At 36.8% G+C, this 18,572-nt stretch overlaps 1 protein-coding gene and 1 long non-coding RNA gene across 2 annotated transcripts in view; both read left to right on the top strand.

Moving 5' to 3' along the window:
- Positions 1-16,661, top strand: part of LOC140170071 (uncharacterized) — a 58,956-nt gene extending 42,295 nt beyond the window's left edge. The window contains exons 6-7 of the mRNA XM_072193391.1: positions 5,718-5,826; positions 16,007-16,661. Coding sequence (XP_072049492.1) covers positions 5,718-5,826; positions 16,007-16,590 — 693 coding nt within the window. The 3' untranslated portion in view covers positions 16,591-16,661. The remainder of the gene's footprint in view (positions 1-5,717; positions 5,827-16,006) is intronic.
- The window catches only part of LOC140170072 (uncharacterized), a 176,439-nt gene that overhangs the window by 62,796 nt on the left and 95,071 nt on the right, over positions 1-18,572 (top strand). The gene's annotated exons all lie outside the window — the stretch shown is intronic.

Raw genomic sequence — 18,572 nt, 5'->3', positions numbered from 1 at the left:
CTATATCCATATCATCCATATCCAGTGCTGTGAATCGATTCTTGAGTGCAAGTTGAAATTCTTCCCTCCTTTCAGCTAAGCCGCGACAATTCATGGAAGCTATTGAAAAATGTTTGTTCATGTCACTGGTCATGTGAATGTGGGAATCCTTTTTGTAACCTTGCTTGTAGACCTGCTTGTAGACCTGCTTGTAGGCCTACACAAAATATACTAATCGTGATCACCTTAAAACTCATGCAAGATGACCAACCTACGTTCACATCTCTTTCTTCTATGTTTACACCTATTGAGTCAAAAAGTAATGATATGAATAATCGATCACCCTCTCCGCCTTTCCTTACGTAACTGATTTTAAACATAATAGACATTTGTACCCCATCACAATAATATTTTTCACAGTTTACATCATGAACCTCTTGATTGATTGTAGTTTGTTTTCCTCTGTGTTTTTGACATCGAAAATACAACAGACAGACAACATACAAAACTGAAAAAAATTAATACCAAAAAGAAAAGAAAAAATACATTATAAACAAAAATTGCTGATAATGTGGGTCCTTTCCGAGCCAAAAATAAAAGTACAAACATACATTCTGAAACAATGCATTAGCGAGTTGGATATTTCTGCATGTATTTATCAAACATACCTGCGACTGGACATATCTCTAATATAATATCGTATAGGCCTATAATCTAGTGCAATTTTTTGTTGTTGATATTTTTGTTCTAACAAACAGCATTACAAAAACATTACACTGGCAAAAATGTTTTATAAACATGACGGACCGATCCTTGCAATACCATTTGTGGCCCATCACATCGAAACCAACCACCCCGCGGCAGAAATGAAAAAAGATATTTAAGCACTAGGATAACTGCTGTTTTTTTAGCTTTCAAGTGGCACCCTATTTGCTGAAATCAGATACAGTAAATATGATTTATGGGGCAAAACAAGCTCAAGTTTCTTTTTATTTTCTTTATATTTTCTCATCTTCTTTCATTGTTATCTGCCAATGAAGTGGCCAGTCCCGACATGTTTTGTACATCTTTAACATATTGATAAAGTATAATATTACATTTACTATGTTCTTAGATATTGCAAGGCCAATATTTTGTTTTGTAGACTGTCTATCCCCAAGCATGTTTGTAGTGAACAATTACCAAACAAATGCATCAGTTATGACATTATTATTTAAACAAGTCAGTGTTCTATGAAATACCATCCAACATAGATATTAAGATAAACCCCTTTGTTAATTTTTTGAACAAATGGGTATTTTTAATATTATTATTATTATTTGTTTTTGTTGCTTTTTTTGCTTGCTTTGAAAAAATATAAAAGAAAACAAAAAACAGCAACAAAGAAAAGCTGTGTAAGAAATTAAGCAACACCTTCCAAACATTTTTGTATTGCCACAGACATACAGTAAAATGGTAAGATTGCATTATAGTAAGTTCACAGCCATTTGAATATTAAAAAAAAAAAAAGTTTTAAAATTATGAAAAACTGTTTTCTTTCTTTTTTCCCCTATTATTATAATAATTCTGGCATTATTTTTGTCATCTGTTAAACAGCAAACAAGGTCCATTGTTATTTTCTCATGTCATTTATGAGTAGTAAAATCAGTTCTGCTGCACCGACCTCAGTGAAACCATACTATGTATTTAGTCTGTGTATAGTTTCCACGCTTCATTTCGGGCATTTTTCTTTCTATACTCTAGTATGACTTTAACCCCATCCACTCTTATCCGGGTCGATTTTCCCTCCTTCTTGAGATCTCTTGCTCGGGCCGCCAGCTGCCCTCTCTTGCGCTTCATTGTAGGGGGAAGGTCCGTATAACACATGACAGGTTTCCTATCTTCAATAAACCCGCGATTTTTCATAGCATCCAGAATATAGCCTCTGTCTGACATACACCCAAAGCGTACTATAACCGGGTCCGGGCTCTGGTTCTGACCATTCTGCTCATCACGTCTCCGCCGCGGTAGTCTATGAGCGTTGACAAAAAACACACCCGATGCTTCTTCCTCGCTAAAATTAAAGTCAGTTTTAAAGACGTTCCTCATGACTTGATATATATCTTCATCTTTTTCTTCTTTTACGCCGTAAAAAAGCAAGTTCTGTTTTCTGTTATGGAGCTCTTGTCTCACAAATTCTAGATGAACATTAACATCCATGTTGTCAATTTTCTTAGTCACCTCCTCGTTATGGGCTTTACAGTGGTTATCGGTTAGTTCTACCGACTCAATAAGGTGGGCTATTTTGTTTTCATTCTTTACTACTCTGGCTGTGGTGTCTCTCAACTGTGTCTCAATGGATTCCATTCTTGCATTTAATCGTTTGTCCATATCCAGTAGTAGGCCCTTTAACTCTGCATTTGTAACTGTTTCGGGTTCAGCGGTTTCGCCGCTGACCACGTTGACCAGTGGAGTGTTCATACTGTCCGCCATTTTCTCTTTGTCTATCCGCTGTGTATTACTAGTATTACGACCAGCAAACATACTTTCTAGTGTCACCTGTTCTTTAGATAGGTTTTTACCTCTTTTTCCGGACATGTTACTTCTCAGGTTGTACATACTATGACCCCACTATAAATGTTGTGCATAAGGCCTCTGAATTGTATAAAACAGGCTCGAAACTTTGGCCACAATTAGCCGACACGTCCTTCCATGGTGGTCGATTTCCACATAGATGGGGCAACCTTCTTAAATCAAAATTAGCCTTTCTTCAAGTTCAGAACATTTGTTGGAAGATAGGCCATACTTTTGAAGAAAGAAAACACCAACTAATATTCTCTATGCTAACAGTTTGAATGGTCATGTTGGCAAAATTACTATTTTAACCACTTTAAACTAATTATGCATTTTCTGGTATTATAGCTAACGACAAACTACCCGGACACCCGATTGCCCATAGAAACACAAGAGGTATGCTTTTAAAAGTCGGTTTGAAAAGTTTTTAAAAATATATATTGGAAATTCAACTTTCTATAACATGCAGGTTTTGCTTGATCTAACATGCAGGTTCCACTCTAAAACTGAATTTATACGCAATCGCTTTTGCAGCTTGGCGAATCACCCGCATGTTCAGTATAGACCACTTGATATGTGACGTCATTGCCCGGCGGATGGGTGCGAATTATCATGATTATGGCAATTTCCATTTAGTCCGGCTGCCACTGTGTATGACGTTGTTTTGGTGTCCATAGTTTTGTTTTTGATGGATATTGCTTCTCAAGACCACCAACTTCAAAAATAAGTTTACTGGAACTCTGTCAGCATTGAGCATTTTGAGATATGGCTGGTCAAAGTTCACACAGAGGTCAAAATTCAAATTGCTCAAATGCTGTTGAAAAGTTCCTCCAAATTATTCCTTTTGTCATGGCGATCTAGAAAAAGTATACTTTTACCTATCTGAGACATTCCCTTCTGGAGTTATAAGCAGAAAGGTCAAAGGTCACCATTTGATCTCCACAGGGGTCAAAACCTGAAAAATACTCCGATTTGTTTGAAAATAGTCTCACATTTTTCGTCTTCTGTAAACAATTAGCTCACAGAATAGTTTGCCATAGCTGGAATGTTTAGTTACGGTACTATATGGTAACTTGGTGACAAAGGTCAATGTCCTTTGAATCGTATACAGACCTTGTCCTTTTTGCTATATTTTAGCATGGTTACCCATGTAAGGAAGCATCATACACAATACAAACTATTATTTTTCTGCATGGATTTTCCACAGTGGGATTTTCTATGATGAACGATTTGAGACTATAGCAAAAATATCGTCAAATTTGTCAAATCGCCAAAATGGCAAACGTAAAGTCAGAATCAATTAAAGTTTGGGGATATGCTTTTTTTGTTGATATATAGGCCTACTGCAAAATGTCATAAAATGAGGATGTTAGGATCACGAAAAACTCCTTAAATTTATAAATTAGCCTATAGGTCAACATGGTCAAATAGTGAAATTTAACTTTGATTGCCAGTTCTAAATGAATAATTAGGATTGAGCTGTGTTTCATTTGGCTGGACTTGATAATATTTATTTAATCTAAAAATAGTTCTGTGTTTTTCTGGAATGAGTTGTATTTTCGGTTTTAGTGAAATCGTTTTGATAACATTGAATGCCGGGTTGTATAAACTTCATGAAAACATTTTAAAACGTTTTGTATGAAAATACACTGCAACTACATTTTAAAAATCCTATAATGATATTGTATATTTTCATAAATCTATACTCTTTATATAGCATTGTAAATCCAAGTGTTTAGGGTTTCTGTAACACTTTTTAAACAATGCAAGGTGTTTAATTTTTTTATTTACACAGTAAAGGTATAGGACACCTAAACACCAAAGTAAACGCAATGAGTAAACATGTGACAATATTTAGATTCTAAGCATTCAACACGTTTACTTTCAAAATTGTTTAGAAAGTAAACACAACAAATGTTTACAAATTAAACACAACAAATGTTTACAAATTAAACACATGTGCATTTACTTTCCGAACAAAATGAAAGTAAACATGTTGAATGTTTAGAATCTAAATATTCTCATGTGTTTATTCTTTGTGTTTATGTGTTTACTTTGGTATCTATAGGTGTCCTATACTTTTACCATGTTTACTGTGTAAATGAAAATTAAACACCTTGTAGTGTTTAAAAAGTGTTACAGAAACACTTAACACTTGGATTTACGTATACCCTTTGTACAGTAAACCTTTTCTAACCTTTGTGTTTGCTTGGAAAATATAATTATGTAAACAGCTTACACGTGACATTTGCTACGATGTACTAATGCTTTCGTGACTTGACTATAATGTCCAGGTACACTGTTGCTGTCATGGTTGCCTGTGTTTTTTGTTTGTCTATTTTGGTGTATGGTTGTTATTGTCTGCCTGTGCTTTGTATTGTGTTGTATTGTATTGTTTGTGTGAGTTTGATTGGATTTAAAAAAAAAAAGATATGTAAAAGAAGGCTTTGGTTGCCTTTTTGGCAACTTTTAATAAAGTAAGCTAAATAAAGTAAGTTATTAACTTTTATTACCGCTTGACTCTTCTTACCTTTTCACTGACTGTTCAATGTTTTGAAACCATCTATTAAAAATAGAAATATTTTTCAAAGACAAAAAGAAAATATTTTGAATCGATCTGTTCCCAAAGTAGGCCTAATAGACGAAACCTGCTGCTAATATCAAACCAAACAGTGGCTTAATAGAAATGGCAAAAAATGGCAAAATAACATTTAGCAATTATTACTTTGTGTAAATTGTCATCAAAAATATAAAAATATATATAATGGATTAAAAACACAGGTATACAATATTTACCACAAGTAATAATAATACACTTTTAATTAACAAAACTATCTGCTGTGGTTTGTGATCAGGCCCGTATGCAAGAATTTTTCCTTCAGGGTGTGATTTTGTGAAAAAGTGGAATTTCTTTCCAAAATTTGGACTTTACCTATAAAAGCGTAAAAACGTATTTGTTTTTGCTCGTTACGCTCACAAATTGTGATTTTTCTCTTATTTTATTTGTATACTTTTGTAAATGGTGTGGGGACCAAATGGTGACTGTTATCAAGCATGCTTGCTCAGATCCAATATTACGTCCAAAATCATGGCCACCAGAATGATTTAATTCAATAGCCCTATATGCCTAACTGCTATTTCGTTTTGTCAGTGTTTAAAATGTTGGAAAATATTTTTTATTACAGATCCTAGAACAACTAGTGACAATGCCTGATGTCTACGTGGCAGTTGTTTCCGGGAGGAATGTCAACAACCTCAAATCAATGGTGGGGATTAGTAATATCACGTATGCAGGTTAGTACGGATCACACAAATCAACTTGACATAATCATAATGGTGGTCCTTTTCATCTTTGCCGGTAGGTGGACGGTGATCCTATTCATCTTCATAGTTACCGGTTAATGGTCAATTAGTCCGAATGGTTATTGGTCCGAAAACCCAAACTCGACCGGCGGTTGACCGCGCCGGTTCCGTCCGGTTCCGTCCGGTTTCCATTGTATAGATCAATAGAAACCGGACGGAACCGGCGGTCAACCGCCGGTCGAATTTTGATTTCATTCCTAACTTTAGTATAAACCTTAATCCTAACCCTAAATATATAGCATTGACTCTAATCCTATCTCTGAAGCTAGCATAACCCTATTCCTATAACCCTAATCCTAATGCTAATCATAACCTTAACTTTGTCCCTAATAATGCCCTTAAAACCCTAACATTAACCCTTTTTGGACTATTGGCGGGTGTCGCCGAATTGCACATACCCTGAGAATTGCATTCATTCATTCATTCATTCATTCATTCATTCATTCATTTCATTCATTTCATTCATTTCATTCATTTCATTCATTTCATTCATTTCATTCATTTCATTCATTTCATTCATTTCATTTCATTCATTTCATTCATTTCATTCATTTCATTCATTTCATTCATTCATTTCATTCATTCATTTCATTTCATTCATTTCGGGTATATCTAACTATATTCTAGTCGCAATGAGGCGATAAGAACATTGTTATGTTTACAACAATTCTTTAAAGTTTGGAATAACAACAAATATACCTATTGAGACATGCACATTCAACATGACTTAAAAAAAACTTTTGATTTAAAATGCTGACAAAGCTAGGGATTAAATTAAAACTCAACCGGCGGTCAACCACCGGTTCCGTCCGGTTACCATTGTTTAGAACAATAGCAACTGGACGCGTGAACCGGTGCATGTCAACCGCTGGTCGAATTTTGATTTCGTCCATAAATATGGGAGTATAGGCTATTCGTTTTGTATCATATGTTGGTGTTATATTTAGATTTTTTTTTTTTTTTTTTATTCATTTTGCCTTTTATATCAAACAGGAGGTGGGCGCCAAAAGACAAATAACTTGAGAAAAAATATTTATTTAGATTAAAAGAATTAATATTCTCACCATTTCTGAGCATATTGCACATTGTCATTTTTTTATACTGTGGACGCCATTAGCTGTGGAGTGATTAAGAAGGGGGGGGGGGCTGTGGTCACAGCCCGGGGGTCACAGAGGGAAAGCAGATGGCACTCGAGCATGATTGGTGATACCTGATGAGCACCCATTACATACGACAAGCTTTGTGGAACAGACTGATTGAACGACATGTCTTCAAAGTAAAATAAACATCCAGATCCAGGGCTCGTTAGCAAAAATGACATGATATACTGTGTGTCCTGAAAATGTTGTTGCTCTCTGTTAGATGGTTTGCTCCGGGGAAGGGGGGGGGGGCACTCGAATATGAAAGTGACTTACCTGTGCCCACCAGCGTACGAAACTAAGGGTCAGAAAAAGGTGGGTCATTCGGTGTTGGTAATGTCAAAAATGGGGTGATTTTTACCCAATTTTACTTTACAAAATTTACAAACTCGTTTATTTTTTCAAAATGCGCGCGAAGCCCGCCTAAAAATGGGGTCATTCATTGTAGGCTACTGGAAAAACGGGGTCATTAGGTGTAGGATTTGCCAAAAATAACGGGGTCTTTTCATGGGTACATGACGTATGTCAATATATGGGAGTGCCCCCCCCCCCCGGGGTTTTGCTCAGCGGTGTGTATATTACGAATCCGTTAAAGAAAAAGTTTAAGCTTTTGACAACTATATACTATATATATACAGTATGGCAAACTTGTCAAATACATTTTAATCAAAGGTCTATAAACTACAAAATTGTTTTTTGTTTGTTTTTGCACAGCCGCCATCGGCGCTGTGCATTCTTTTTTCCGCGTTCTTTCTTTACACAGCCGTGACGTTAGTCACGGCTGTGTCTTTTTTCTTGCACAGCCGCCATCGGCGCTGTGCATTCTTTTTACCGCGTTCTTCTTCGGATTCTTCTGTCAACATTATGATCAGCCATCGCAGCCACATGCTTTCAGGCATGTTGACCATACTTGGTCAGTAGAACCGTTTGGTGGTGCCACAGATGTCACATGATCAACTTCCGGTCAAATGTCATCCACTTCCGGTCAATGGCCAAAACTTGGATTTTCACTAAAAATGCTTCTCCTCCCACATATTACATAGCATCGTGACGTCACTAACACACATGCATCATCTATATCCAGTGTCTAAAAGTTGTTCACAGAATTGGGATCAAAGGTCATTAAGGGGTCACTTCCGGTAAAAGTCTGACAAATTTGTACAAAATATTCAAAAAATCACTGTCTTTACAAATTACATAGAGAGAGTCGCCATTAGCACACATGTATCGCTACTAGCTAGGGTCTTTAGGATGCCTACAGTTTTGGGGTCAAAGGTCATTAAGGGGTTACTTCCGGTCAAAAACCAAAATTATCAGAAAAGTTTAAAAAAATTTTATCTCAAAATGTAAACAGACCAGAGTAATATACTCATCATACATGAATCAGTGTTACTTGATGTATGCATGGTATTTTTATTTTGGGGGTCAAAGGTCATTAAGGGGTCACTTCCTGTTTTTAGCTAAATAACTTTAAAAGTTTTTATCTCGACAACTAAACAAAGTAGAATTTTTAATTAAAATTGGAACAATGCATTTTGTCGGTGTACATGTGGTTTTTTTTCATTGAGGTCAAACGTCATTAAGGGGTCAAAAGGTCAATCATAAATTTTAAAAAAATTCTTCTTCTTCTTGCACAGCCGCCATCGGCGCTGTGCATTCTTTTTACCGCGTTCTTCTTCGGATTCTTCTGTCAACATTATGATCAGCCATCGTAGCCACATGCTTTCAGGCATGTTGACCATACTTGGTCAGTAGAACCGTTTGGTGGTGCCACAGATGTCACATGATCAACTTCCGGTCAAATGTCATCCACTTCCGGTCAATGGCCAAAACTTGGATTTTCACTAAAAATGCTTCTCCTCCCACATATTACATAGCATCGTGACGTCACTTACACACATGCATCATCTATATCCAGTGTCTAAAAGTTGTTCACAGAATTGGGATCAAAGGTCATTAAGGGGTCACTTCCGGTAAAAGTCTGACAAATTTGTACAAAATATTCAAAAAATCACTGTCTTTACACATTACATAGCAGAGAGTCGCCATTAGCACACATGCATCGCTACTAGCTAGGGTCTTTAGGATGCCTACAGTTTTGGGGTCAAAGGTCATTAAGGGGTTACTTCCGGTCAAAAACCAAAATTATCAGAAAAGTTTACAAATTTTTTATCTCAAAATGTAAACAGACCAGAGTAATATACTCATCATACATGAATCAGTGTTACTTGATGTATGCATGGTATTTTTATTTTGGGGTCAAAGGTCATTAAGGGTCACTTCCTGTTTTTAGCTAAATAACTTTCAAAGTTTTTATCTCGACAACTAAACAAAGTAGCATTTTTTAATTAAAATTGGAACACTGCAGTTTGTCGGTGTACATGTGGTTTTTTTTTCATTGAGGTCAAACGTCATTAAGGGGGTCAAAAGGTCAATCATAAATTTTAAAAAAATTCTTCTTCTTCTTCTTGCACAGCCGCCATCGGCGCTGTGCATTCTTTTTACCGCGTTCTTCTTCGGATTCTTCTGTCAACATTATGATCAGCCATCGTAGCCACATGCTTTCAGGCATGTTGACCATACTTGGTCAGTAGAACCGTTTGGTGGTGCCACAGATGTCACATGATCAACTTCCGGTCAAATGTCATCCACTTCCGGTCAATGGCCAAAACTTGGATTTTCACTAAAAATGCTTCTCCTCCCACATATTACATAGCATCGTGACGTCACTTACACACATGCATCATCTATATCCAGTGTCTAAAAGTTGTTCACAGAATTGGGATCAAAGGTCATTAAGGGGTCACTTCCGGTAAAAGTCTGACAAATTTGTACAAAATATTCAAAAAATCACTGTCTTTACACATTACATAGCAGAGAGTCGCCATTAGCACACATGCATCGCTACTAGCTAGGGTCTTTAGGATGCCTACAGTTTTGGGGTCAAAGGTCATTAAGGGGTTACTTCCGGTCAAAAACCAAAATTATCAGAAAAGTTTACAAATTTTTATCTCAAAATGTAAACAGACCAGAGTAATATACTCATCATACATGAATCAGTGTTACTTGATGTATGCATGGTATTTTTTATTTTGGGGGTCAAAAGGTCATTAAGGGTCACTTCCTGTTTTTAGCTAAATAATTTTAAGAATTTTTATCTCGACAACTAAACAAAGTAGAATTTTTTAATTAAAATTGGAACAATGCATTTTGTCGGTGTACATGTGGTTTTTTTTTCATTGAGGTCAAACGTCATTAAGGGGTCAAAAGGTCAATCATAAATTTTAAAAAAATTCTTCTTCTTCTTGCACAGCCGCCATCGGCGCTGTGCATTCTTTTTACCGCGTTCTTCTTCGGATTCTTCTGTCAACATTATGATCAGCCATCGTAGCCACATGCTTTCAGGCATGTTGACCATACTAGATCAGTAGAACCGTTTGGTGGTGCCACAGATGTCACATGATCAACTTCCGGTCAAATGTCATCCACTTCCGGTCAATGGCCAAAACTTGGATTTTCACTAAAAATGCTTCTCCTCCCACATATTACATAGCATCGTGACGTCACTAACACACATGCATCACCTATATCCAGTGTCTAAAAGTTGTTCACAGAATTGGGATCAAAGGTCATTAAGGGGTCACTTCCGGTAAAAGTCTGACAAATTTGTACAAAATATTCAAAAAATCACTGTCTTTACAAATTACATAGCAGAGAGTCGCCATTAGCACACATGCATCGCTACTAGCTAGGGTCTTTAGGATGCCTACAGTTTTGGGGTCAAAGGTCATTAAGGGGTTACTTCCGGTCAAAAACCAAAATTATCAGAAAAGTTTAAAATTTTTATCTCAAAATGTAAACAGACCAGAGTAATATACTCATCATACATGAATCAGTGTTACTTGATGTATGCATGGTATTTTTATTTTGGGGGTCAAAGGTCATTAAGGGGTCACTTCCTGTTTTTAGCTAAATAACTTTAAGAGTTTTTATCTCGACAACTAAACAAAGTAGAATTTTTAATTAAAATTGGAACAATGCATTTTGTCGGTGTACATGTGGTTTTTTTTTCATTGAGGTCAAACGTCATTAAGGGGTCAAAAGGTCAATCATAAATTTAAAAAAAATTCTTCTTCTTCTTGCACAGCCGCCATCGGCGCTGTGCATTTTTTACCGCGTTCTTCTTCGGATTCTTCTGTCAACATTATGATCAGCCATCGTAGCCACATGCTTTCAGGCATGTTGACCATACTTGGTCAGTAGAACCGTTTGGTGGTGCCACAGATGTCACATGATCAACTTCCGGTCAAATGTCATCCACTTCCGGTCAATGGCCAAAACTTGGATTTTCACTAAAAATGCTTCTCCTCCCACATATTACATAGCATCGTGACGTCACTTACACACATGCATCATCTATATCCAGTGTCTAAAAGTTGTTCACAGAATTGGGATCAAAGGTCATTAAGGGGTCACTTCCGGTAAAAGTCTGACAAATTTGTACAAAATATTCAAAAAATCACTGTCTTTACAAATTACATAGCAGAGAGTCGCCATTAGCACACATGCATCGCTACTAGCTAGGGTCTTTAGGATGCCTACAGTTTTGGGGTCAAAGGTCATTAAGGGGTTACTTCCGGTCAAAAACCAAAATTATCAAAAAACCCAAAATCCATGTATAATTTCCGATTAAGTTGAAATTCACCAGGAATATTCCTTATGACATCCTAAGCACTATGTAATATTTTTGCGGGGTCAAAGGTAATTAAGGGATCACTTCCGGTTCTCACAGATTCATTGCAAAGCGATATGGATAAAACCCAGCATTATTATATTACAATAGATACAATAGAGTCCCTGATCATCACTGATTTCTGCCTTTGGTGAATAATAGCCTATTATTAGAATGTTTGAATCTCGCGCGTATAGGCATAGGTCTATACAACAGGAAATGAGAAAAAAATTGAAATTTAGCAAAACAAATGTTCTAGCGCCCCCCCCTCCCCGCCACACACACACAACACGTTCCGAAAATTCTATAAACATACTCAGGTCAAGGAGTTTATGTAGATCGATGTTTAGAGCACGCAACTGTTATAAAATATTCAAAAAGTTAAAAAATCGAAAAATAAAAATAAAACTGATTATTACTGAAAACAAAATACTCTTTAATTTCATATTCAACATTTTCAAAAGTACTCAAATTGCTTTTTCAAAATCTGGAAAAAATGTAGGCCTAATAATTTATGTTGCAAGTGAAAAGTGTGAGCGGTATATGATAGGCCTATATATTTCGAGAGTGCTTTTTCTCAGCAAAGCATATCCCGGGAGCAAATCAGAATAACGTTTGAAACTTGAATTTTGCACTTTAACAGCATATAGGCTTAAAAAGTTTACTTTTCGACATAATTGCATAATCGCCCCCCCCCCCCGAATAGGAAAAAAGTTGACAGTATTCTCCAATTAAATATACAAACCGAAAAAAAAAAAGAACATTTTTTTTATGAATTTGACCAGTTCTATATGATTCAAAAACACAAGCTGGGAAAATGTAAAAAGAGAAGAAACAAAAAAAATCATTTGAGAAGGCTTCGGTGGGGTTCGAACCCGGGATATACGCGTGATATGAAAAAACACGTTACTGCGCGCTAACCGATTGTGCCACGAAGCCAAATATAAATAATTGAGGTAAAACAACAAACTTAATGAAAAAGAAGTCGGACGTTAATAAAACTAATTGATATCTCTCATCTGTGTTTTATTTGCATGATTAACAACAGAAATCAAACTTTGTCCATATTTAAGCAAACAAAATACAAAACAAAGGCAATTCAAATACCACTTTTTTAAAGGGGGGGGAATACGGAAAAACACGCCGCCACGAGGCGTTCAGAAATACATTTGTTATTGAAACAATGCGCCAAGTTTATGCACGATATATCATGTCTGACTGCCTTAGAATATTTCAACTTTTATATATTTCCCTAAAATGATGTAATACAAATATTTGTGTGGAAATACACGCATATTATGTTCATATTTAAGCTTTTAAGGAACTAAGGAACGTTGAAAGTAATTTGATTTGAAACGACATCAGAGGGTGTCTGACTTGATTTAAATTAATTTATTTTTTAAAAGCCAGTTTCTATTTTCTGTGATTCTTCAAAATTTATTAATCATCACAGCAAAATACGCAGGGAATTTAACTTCAATAGGCCTATATCAAAACAAGGGAACAATGGCCTATATCAACAAAATGACTATTGGACCCTTATCTACATGTGGGTCGCTCATTAGAGATAAATAACACTTGGCTTCTTCCAATATGATTTTCTAATGTCGGGGTCATAACTCATTACACAGCCGTGACTAGTCACGGCTGTGTCTTTTTTCTTACAGGTTCTTTCTTCTTCTTCTTCTTTCTTCTTCTTCTTCTTTCTGCCGACCACTACATTTGCTCTAGCACTTACATACTTACACCGATTTTGACCTAACTTAGTCACAACCATCATTGACCATGCCCCTACATGTCACATGGAACTCATGGGGTCAAAGGTCACGCAGGGGTCATAGGGGTCAAAAACGTGATTTCAACTCAAAATGCTTCTTCTCTCACAGATTACGTAGGAGAGTGACACCACTTGCACACATGCATTGTTATTAGCCAGTGTCTATTGGGTCCTCACAGATTTGGGGTCAAAGGTCATTAAGGGGTCACTTCCGGTATAAAACGAAAAACCTTCAAAAATTTTTATTTGCTAAGAAAAACATAGGACAGTAACGGTATGTTCACAAATAAATTGTAGTTACTCTGTGCATTTGTGGTATTTTTTCATTTAGGGTCAAAGGTTCCGATTAAGCTGAAATTCACCAGGAATATTCCTTATGACATCCTAAGCACTATGTAATATTTTTGCGGGGTCAAAGGTAATTAAGGGATCACTTCAGGTTCTCACAGATTCGGGGTCGTAACTCATTTGTCACTGCTGGCTGTGCATGCTCGCGGTCGCAGGCGAACGCAATCAGATCTCGTTTTTTTGTTTTTTTGCGGAGTGGGGGCGGGGGTGGGGGTGACTTGTGCCCCTCTGTGTGCCCTTAATTTACAATAGAGTATATGTGGGACTTATCAACATTGAGAATGATACCAATATGACACCCTAGTTTTCCCTCCACCCACCCCTGGCCCTTTGCACATACCAAAGTCCGTTTTTATTTATATATCTATCACTTTTTTGAGTGCAAAATCCATTGTTGTGGCATTTTGCACTGCTTTGTATGTATATAGTAATAAAGAGTCTCTCATGGTTAAAATTTAAAATTTACATATTTTAATAATTTACATAACATATGCTGCATAATTCTATTTTAGAATTCCCATAGAGTGTAAATAATATGCAATAAAACACCTGTATTTTAATTGCGCATGTAACATTTAACATTAATAATGAAATAAGAGATATTTTTGTAGATTCACAATAACAATTCTGATCAACTTAAGACTGGATTCCAGGGCCGGATTTACCATTGGGTCAGATGGGCCCAGGCCCAGGGCCCCAACAATTTTTGAGCCCCAATGTTGCCATGTCCATGTTTCTTTTTAGCCCGAAAACACAATGTATTGGACCAATAAATGCTAAAATTGTAAACTTTTGCGCGCTCGCACAATGGCCATTTGCATAATTATAGCAAAACTCACCTTCATTTAGGGCTATAATTGATTTTTTTTTCGCGCGCTTTGCTCGCAAATGTCCTAGTAAAATCGATCTTATAGTAGGTCCCCTATATATGTAAACCAAAACTTGACCACTTGAGTGCATATGCCTTCCTCACGGTGAGTTTGGGGCCTCCGAATTTTGGTCTGGCCTAGGGCCCCCAAAAAGGTAAACCATGGACTGTTGATTTTCTACAGTCCATGGGTAAACCCGGCTGGAGTCGTAGGCCTAAAGGTAGACCCTCCCTCGGGTCCGTGGAGAACGACTGGTAATGTAGATTACATAGCATTAAAAATCAATCAGCGCTCAATGGACTTTCGCGTTCACTTATAATACGAGTATATTTCTATATTGCTGCATGGTTGACTGTGGTGGGTGTAATTAGTGGCGTCGATTTGTGGATGAAGAGGAATGGGTTTTTGGCATTGAAGAAAATAGGGGGGGGTTACAGGACTTGGCATTTTTTTTCATAGGGCATTACGTAATTATTTATTGTTACATTATCCAGAGATGGAACCGAACCGAGACTGGGGGCCAGTCTAGCCTAAAGGTCGAGTGTGAGTCACTTTAAATTTGAGTCGAGTTTCAAGCTAATGTGTCGAGCCGAGTTACAATAAACTACTCCCTATTCCAGAAAAATACAATAGTATTTTTTGGGGGGATAAAAAAGTATTATCCTGTTTTGCCAATGAAACATAGCTAAATCCTAATCCTTTATTTATAGTCCTAACTGGCAATTAATGTGAAATTTTAATATTTGGCCAATTTTTGTAAATAAGGTGTGTTTTTAGGGTGTTTTCTGTTTATGGTGACAATCAAGCCTTAATACTTGTACTAAGGCTAATTTCAATTTACGCATTCTAAGTTTTGGAAAAGACATGTTCCATATTTGTAACCAATCATTTATTTATAGTAACAAAAAAAATTAAAATATAGAGCAAAATGTTGGCATTTATATACTCAAGATTTTTAATGCTTACACTTGTTCAAAGTCTTTGATTTTTGTGACTCGATTGTCAGAAAACATGCCGACAATGCATGTTTAATTGTTTATGGCTCTTTTTTCAAGAGATTAGTAAAAAAAAGTGAACTTTTTCTTTTATATCCAGTTAGGACTACATGAATGATTAGGATTGAGCTATGTTTCATTTGGCAGAACTTGATAATATTTTTTGAATCCCAAAAAATTAGTGCAGTATTTTTCTGGCGTGGGGAGTAAGAATAATCAACGATACAGAATTTGTCATATATTTCTTGCAGGTAATCATGGTGTTGATATTCTTCACCCAGATGGTACGATGTTCACCCACCCCGATCAAATCAAGTATACTCCTCTGATAGAAGCCCTTCGTGTAGAACTTGAATCGGTCACGACCAATGTTGAGGGAGCTTGGATCGAAGCAAAAGGATCCACTATGACGATGCACTACCGTAACGTCGCCACCGAGAAACGCCCCGCTCTTGTCGAGCAGACAACTGCGGTTATCCTCAAGCATAGCTTTAAGCCGATGAAGGCCCATTGCGCTGTGGAAGCTCGACCCCCGATACAGTGGGATAAAGGGCGTGCCTCAATACACTTGCTGCGGACCACTTTTGGGATTGACTGGTCGGAGCGCGTGCGCATTATCTACGTAGGTGATGACACTACTGACGAAGACGCGATGACAGTTTTAAAAGGTATGGCAGCAACGTTCAGGGTTACTAATTCAAGGCCGGTGAAGACAAGCGCCAAGTACAGGATTCCAGATACGCGATCTGTTATCACGCTGTTGCAGTGGGTGCAGCAACACTTCCAGAACAAGATTAATCGAAAATCGAGTGTTAGTTCGAATCATTCGGATTAAGAACTTCCATGTTACAATGATTATGTGACGCGATCTGACCAACCAGGCGTGCAGGCCAATGGCGATTGAAATACAGGGCAGTAAACTTCTCAGTTCAGAGAGGAGTTCTAAGGTTTTTTGTAAATTGCTGATGTAGTCTAACTTGGGTACGTAGCTATCATTCCAGCTGATGGGTCAATAATCTATAAAGTAAACACAATTACCACTTCACAAGTTCATGATTAATGTTTGTATCCATGGTATTTGAATCACTCAACAGAAATAATAAAAAGTCTTGGAAATCCAAGTAGTGGAAATTTAAAGGTGCATATAGTTTGCATGAAGTCCAAAATGATCGTTTAGGCAATGGTGAAATTATTATGTTACAAAACAAAACAATAATGTATCTATTCTAAGTTTGATTCATTTTTGCCAAAGAAACAATTTGAGACCAGTTTGATTAAAATCAGAGCATTCTCAACTATAGCGCAGTGTTCCAATATCTGTGAGCACAGTGACAGTCCAAAATGACGAAATGATCGCGAGCGTTTGCATAATTACGTTTGAATTAATATGATAAGAGAAATACCAGGAAGAAATAATTCCTAATTTTAACCAGATTTGATACACTTGCCTTTCACCTCTTTTTCCGGGACCTTTGGTATTTGTTTGGTTGTTTGCTTGGTTTTGTTTTAGCTTTTCGGAGATGGATACATGTGAAATGGAATCTGTTGCTATTTAATGGTGGGCTAAACCGGGTTTTCCCGTAATCATGGTAATTAAACTGGACTAAAGCAGATAAGCAATTGACCCAGAAGTGACCACCCCAGCCTCCCTAATCACCAACGGTGACACTCTGTCTTAAAATTTTAATGTACCGGTAATATAGGAGATATAAAACAATTATATCTTCAATGAAATTGCTATTATCTCTGGTATCATTAGGGGTGCATCATTTAATTTTCAGGGATGAGAGTGGATGAATTTATTTGTAATATTTTGCTCACTATAGTGAGACTCTTATGCCCCCTGAAAATAAAATGGTGCGTCCCTTAGACGAAAAAAAAACCCTGTTCTGGGCTGACCCCCGAGACTGACTGACCCGGATTATGCGTCATTTTGGGTCTGTTTTGTGGCGCCCTCTACGGAGGCGCCACAATATAGGCATGAATTTGTGAAATATTCTAATTTCACTCTTGCTAGATTGACTTCGCAATTGTTTTGCTAAAATTATGCCCAGCTCAGAAATAAAACCACAATTTGCTTGGATTTTATTTTATTATTGTTTTCTGATATGCACGGGATAAAATGGTGAGCGTATATTCTTTGTTTAAAATACAAAATTAGGATTTATAAAACACCAAATAAATCCTGACCTTTGTATGCGTTCAACCAGTTTACCGTGTGCCTTAGAACCCGATAGACGGTGACATTTGACCATACACTAGGATCCACAACATGCTCATCTATCATGGGAACAGTTCTTAAACCCTAATACATTTGTACCTTCATCCTTTGAAAATTTGGGTACACAAACTCATACTCTGCAACTTGAGGTCAAATTTTGCACTATGATTATGTAATTGAGGTTATTGGACTATGCCATTGGGATGAGACTCTTGTGGTCCATAGTGATAACTTCACTGATAAGATCAATTAACGAGGCCTCTTAAACTGATGGCTTTTGTTTGCTAATTACCATAGAATCTATATAGCGGTTATTGCCAAAGTTGCAATATGCTGGCACAATTGGGCGGCAAACTGCATGCAAACAACACGGCATATTAATTATACATGTTCTACATTGTTGTATTTTAAAACACTGAAAACCAAAATTGACGTTAAATGCCATGATTGGATCATGCATGGAGGTAGTACTAGCTACTAGCTACTACCTCCATGATTGGATTAAGTAAATAACTAAATCCTGTTATCTACCCAGCAATGTTTGCTTATCTTAATAATTGTAACAAACTGTAGTGTACTAAATGGTACAAGACAGA

This window comes from Amphiura filiformis, chromosome 14 (genome assembly GCF_039555335.1).
Source record: "Amphiura filiformis chromosome 14, Afil_fr2py, whole genome shotgun sequence".
Taxonomy (NCBI): domain Eukaryota; kingdom Metazoa; phylum Echinodermata; class Ophiuroidea; order Amphilepidida; family Amphiuridae; genus Amphiura; species Amphiura filiformis.
Note: the sequence above shows the minus strand (reverse complement) of the source record. Positions and strands in the feature narration are given on the sequence as shown.